Below are 5,179 nucleotides of genomic sequence, written 5' to 3' on the forward strand. Positions count from 1 at the left end.
GGGGGTGCTTCCCCCCCCCCCCCCCCGCAGAGTCCTCTCACAGGGGAATTCAGAAGGTCTTAAAGAGTACAAGCAGGTCTTATCTCATATTACTTATGGCTCAGAGGTTCTTGTAAAAGCTGCACCTATGTTGGATCATGCCGTGAGGGAAAAAGTCAGTTGGGAATTCTTCCCTTCCCTTTTCTCAATGGAAGGCCCTGCAAGAGCAGTCAGATACATCTGAATAAAGAAGTTTGGAGGGGGTGGGGGGAAATGCATGGACAATGGCTGTTGACTTGTTTTGACCAAGACAAAAGACCTCCATTAAAAGTGCTCTGTGAAATTATACATACAACCCCAAGTGAGATCTTTCTCCAGTGGGCAGGAAAACACAGGCACCCTTCAGATTTCAGTGGCAATAATGTCCTCATAAGGGACATCGGTTCCATGGAGATCAAGATCTAAGGGGTCTTTACCATCCTCCCCAGCCGCCAGCTGCTGAAGCATCTGCTCCAGGTTTTGGTTTCTTTTGTACATGTGAAGGTAGCTTTGCTGCAGCTGCTTCTGGTACTGGATCACTTTCTCTTTCTCCTCCTTCCAGGTCTGCCGTTCCTGCTGAAAGCTGACCGTGATCTGCTTGTTGCTGTCCTGTTCCTCCTGCAGTTCTTTTTTTAGCTTCTCTATTTCCCTCCACAAGACTTGGGCATCCTCCGCCATGCTTTCCTCAAGACCCATGGAAGAAGCCACACCACATTTCATCTCCTCCCTGAGGATGGTCAGTTCAGTTCTCAACTCTGCAATCTCCTGCTCCAGCAAGTTCACTTTCTCCCTTAGTAGCTCTGACTCATTCTTCTTGCGCTGGAGTTCATTCTCACACACCTCTAGTTCCATGGGTTTGGCATGCAACGAATCTTCCAAATCCTGGATTTTCATCTCCAACAGTTCCATCTTGGCCCGGACGTCCTTCAGCTGAGCCTTCAGATTGAGGACCTCGTTGGTCTTGCTGTTGACCTCTGCCTGGGATTCTTTCAGTTGCTGTTTCAGGAGAGATATCTCACCAGATTTCTGACAAACCTGTAGGAACACATAATATCAGAATCAGGACCACCTCCAGAAATCTAGATTGTATTGCAATTCAGTCTGCAGCAAAGCAGGAAAATGGGTGGTGCTAAGTATGGGGTAGCTTTATGTCAGGTCAAAGACTGCATCTCTTCGTGGATCAACTATGAAGGTGAAGCTAGAAGAAGAAGGCCGAGCCCCAGTGAAAAGTAAAAGGCCCTTTTCTCTCTTTGCAGGGAGCTGGTGAACAAGCTCATTGCTTGAGAAGGTCTCTAAAATCAGAGAGACAAGCACAGATTGCTCATGCTGGACAAAATCATCCAAAGGAAACTTTCAATTTGTTTCATTTTTATCTAAAATACCATTGCAGGGAATATATGGCAATTCGCAGGCTGTGACATCTCTGCTTTGGGAATTCCATTTAGCATCATCATCATCATTATGTCCTGGTTTTGTACTAAAAACATTTTTAGACCAGTATTACTTTTGATTAAGGAAGCATGATGGCTCAGAGGTTAAAGCTGACAGCCTGGGTTTGAGGCCTGAATGCTGCATGACGGAATGAGTGCCTGGTCCTGGCTCCAGCGCCTACCCATCTAGCAGTTCAAAAGCATGCAAATGCGAGTAGATAAATAGGTACCACTTTGGTGGGAAGGTAACAGTGTTCCGTATACTATATACACCTTGGCATATAGCCATGTTGATCACATGACCACAGAAATGTCTTCGAACAATGCTGGCTCCCTCGGCTAAGAAACTGAGATAAGCACCACCCCCTGGAGTTGGACACAACCGGACAGAGGAAATCTTTACTTTTACCTTTAATTTTGACTAGATCAGGGGTAGGCAACCTTGGCTCTTTTATGACTGGTGGACTTCAACTCCCAGAATTCCTGAGCCAGCCATGCTGAGGGAAAAGGGAGAGGTTTCCAAGCTGAGCCATGCTGGCTCAGGAATTCTGGGAGTTGAAGTCCACGAGTCATAAAAGAGCCAAGGTTGCCTACCCCTGGCCTAGAAAATACAGAAGACTGAACAAGTTTCCCCTTTACAAAGATGGAGTAGAGTCTTACCTCCCACTGTGTTTCTTCTAGAGCAGGAGCAAAGTTGGTTTTCTCTTTCTCATAGGTCCTCAGCTTGTTCTCCAGAAGGTCCTGCTCCTTCATCAGGTTGGACAGCTCCTCCCGCAGCTGCTTCTTCTCCTGTTGCAGCTGGAACACCTGCAGCTGCAAGAGTTGTTGCGCCCGCTGGTTCTTCTGCGAGGTCTGCTTCAGTTTGTTGTTGCATTTCTGCTTCAACCCTTCCATCTCCTCCCGGCAGCGCCGTTGCTTCTCCTCGTAGTTTTGGCAGGAGGCGATCTCCTTCTCTTCAAAGCTGCACTGGAGCTCCTGCAGCTCACCCTCCCGCTCCATCAGCTTCTGCTCCAGCTCCTGAATGGCGGACTCCTCCGTGGAGATGGGTGAGCGAACACAAACGCTGTTCTCCGTCATGTGAGGATGAGTGGAAGACTTGCCCGGGTTGAGGATCTTGGTGCCCCCATCGGAGAAAGACAGAGCTTTCAAGCTCATCATGTTACTCTCCTGCAGGACGGCACACTGAGTGATGTTGTGAGCAGAGCCTCCAAATCGGCTGATGGGGCCAACGGGAGTGATCAAGGGGTCCAGCTGGTAGCTGCTGGCTGTACTGTGTGTGGGCAGGCTGGACATAGAGTTTCTCCCTGAATCTGAAAGCCCTCCAGAACAAAGAGCGGGCTTACTCTCCAGATCCTTGGCTTTGTCTTGGGATGGGAGCTGCTGAGCAGCATTGCCGTGATCAGGAGAAGAATGGAGAACCGTGTTGGAGCGAGGGAGAACTGGTTTAAAAGCAGTGGGCCTTGCCACAGTCTTCTCTGAAGCCTGGGGAGAAGGAGAGATTAGTTAATGCGGTTTCCTCTATAGCTAGGGGTACTCCTCCACTTATGACCATTTGCTTAGCAATTATTTGAAGTTACAATGGTCCTTCCTAAAAGTACTCGTGACCCAATTTTGAAGCTACGATGGTCAGCCCTGCCCACCCCACAGTCACATAACTGCATGTTGGGTGTTGGTCAACTGGACTGCACTTATGGCCATTTGCAAAGTTCCACCGTCATGTGACCATGTTTGATGATGGGCTACTTCTGGTTTTTTGGAAAAAACAGCTTATAGCGAACCATTAGTTCACTCAATGGTGTTTGCTTTATCAGCTGTCACAAAAAAGGTCCTAAAATCAGGTTGGTCACATGGGTGACCTCATTTATAGCCATGATGGGCAGGCACTTGATTTTAATTGAATGAGGATGGGGAGACATTGATGTTTTCATTTTTAATTTTTTCCACCCTTACATTTTTGGAAGTCTCCCCCCCCCCTTTATATTTACAATTCTGTTTGTAGGCTTCCCAAATGAAGCCGTTGTATTTACACAACATGCTACGCCAAGTAGCTTTAGGTTGTTTTTCTTAACTGCCTAGAATATTACGTGTGCATCTAGCCCGTCTATTTAATTAAAGATTCGGGGCATTGTACAAATCCAGAAAATTGGCTAATCCAATAGTCAGATGGTGTTGTCTGAATGGCTGACCAACACACAGGATAAATCTTGAGTATATTCCACATTACTTCATCATTTGATTCCCAAAGCCAAAAGAGTCCATCTATACCAGGGGTAGTCAACCTTGGCTCTTTTATGACTCGTGGACTTCAACTCCCAGAATTCCTGAGCCAGCATAGCTGGCTCAGGAATTCTGGAAGTTGAAGTCCACGAGTCATAAAAGAGCCAAGGTTGACTACCCCTGATCTATACAGAGGCTGCCCTTAATATAGTTTGGAGAATAAAGACTGCAAAATTTGGGTGGTTTTCTTGGTTTTTTTTTAATGTTGATATGGCCACTTTAGGTTATACAGTTTCCATATGGCCTTACTTCAAAATAGTTAGAAATTGGCTTTTCAGTTTTCGACCATCCTGATTAACGAGGACTCCGAAGTCTACAGAAGCGGGGACCCAAGAATTCTACGTTGAGTCTGGGGCTACCCGTTTCCTACCCCTGAACTCTAATGACCAAGTTTAACTCAACTCACTAGTTCCAATTGGTTGGAGCCTGGCTTCAGTTTGGGGGGTGTTGGGGTACCATAATCCACGCTGCTGGTCCCAGCCTGACCTTCCAGCTCACCACCCGAGAGTGGAGCATAGTCCGTTCGGTGTGCCTTCTGGTTCACCTTGATATAAAAGAAGTCCTCGTTCTTATTGCCCTTGGAGCTGGACTTCTTGTGGCCAGCTTCTTGGGAGAAGCCGAACTTCAGCAGACCATCGGAGTACCTGTTCAGCTTCTTCAGTTGGGATGACTTACGCAGCTTATACTGAGAGGCCCGACAATGTTTACTGTGGAAGCTGTGTCCGGAGATGAGGCTACTGACACTTCCCATGATGATGTCCTTGAGTAGAGAAGCAGAGAGAGTGTCCAAGAAAGACCACCCAAGGACTGTTTTCCACCAGGCTGTCCAGACTGCTGGGAGGCAAGGGTAGTGTGGTCATAGCCAAAGCCTTACTGTGCTGAAAAGCAGCAACCCTGAACGGATGAGAAGAAGAACATGAGAATAAATGAGAGAAAGGCAGATAATAATAATAATAATAACAACAATAATAATTTTATTAATAATAATTATTATTATGTTATTAATATCACGACCTGGCCATCGAAACTGCGCGATTATGGATGAAACGTGTAACAGTGATACCCATTGTCATCGGGGCACTGGGAACTATGTCCAAAAACGTTTGCAAAATATTTCAAGAAATTGCACCTTCCTGCAATAACTCCAGCAATGCCACAAAAAACTGCGCTACTCGGAACATCTTACATTTTAAGGAGGTACCTGGTTGACACCTAGGATGCTGGCAACAACCCGTGTCAACCATCAGCACCAGTCAATTTGAATGTTCAGTTGACTGAGGTTCACGTCTAATAATAATAATAATAATAATAATAATAATAATAATAATAATAATAGCAGCAATAATAATAAAATTGGAAGGGACCTTGGAGGTCACCTAGTCCAACCCCCTGCTCAGGCAGGAAACCCTATACCATTTCAGACAAATAAGTAATAAGCTTCCCAATCTTCTGGA

At 46.1% G+C, this 5,179-nt stretch overlaps 1 protein-coding gene across 1 annotated transcript; it reads right to left on the reverse strand.

Annotated features, from left to right (window-relative positions):
* Nucleotides 1–247: 247 nt before the first annotated feature.
* On the reverse strand, nt 248–4,476 carry LZTS1 (leucine zipper tumor suppressor 1). The gene is made up of 3 exons (XM_015826818.1): nt 4,132–4,476; nt 2,109–2,930; nt 248–1,053 (listed from the first exon to the last, which is right to left on the reverse strand). The coding sequence occupies exons 1-3, from the start codon at nt 4,474–4,476 to the stop codon at nt 382–384; spliced, it is 1,839 nt and encodes a 612-aa protein (XP_015682304.1). The 3' UTR covers nt 248–381.
* Between the last annotated feature and the right edge of the window lie 703 nt (nt 4,477–5,179).

This window comes from Protobothrops mucrosquamatus, unplaced genomic scaffold (assembly GCF_001527695.2).
Source record: "Protobothrops mucrosquamatus isolate PMUCROS unplaced genomic scaffold, P.Mucros_1.0 scaffold3318, whole genome shotgun sequence".
NCBI classification, from domain to species: Eukaryota; Metazoa; Chordata; class Lepidosauria; order Squamata; family Viperidae; genus Protobothrops; species Protobothrops mucrosquamatus.

What these genes read in the sequence shown, in the direction of transcription:
- LZTS1 (XM_015826818.1), bottom strand. Translation starts at nt 4,476, where the DNA reads ATGGGAAGTGTCAGTAGCCTCATCTCCGGACACAGCTTCCACAGTAAA. An exon ending in GCTCCAACCAATTGGAACTA is followed by an intron (nt 2,931 to 4,131) that starts GTGAGTTGAGTT and finishes CCTTCTCCCCAG; the next exon opens with GCTTCAGAGAAGACTGTGGC. An exon ending in TAGAAGAAACACAGTGGGAG is followed by an intron (nt 1,054 to 2,108) that starts GTAAGACTCTAC and finishes GTGTTCCTACAG; the next exon opens with GTTTGTCAGAAATCTGGTGA.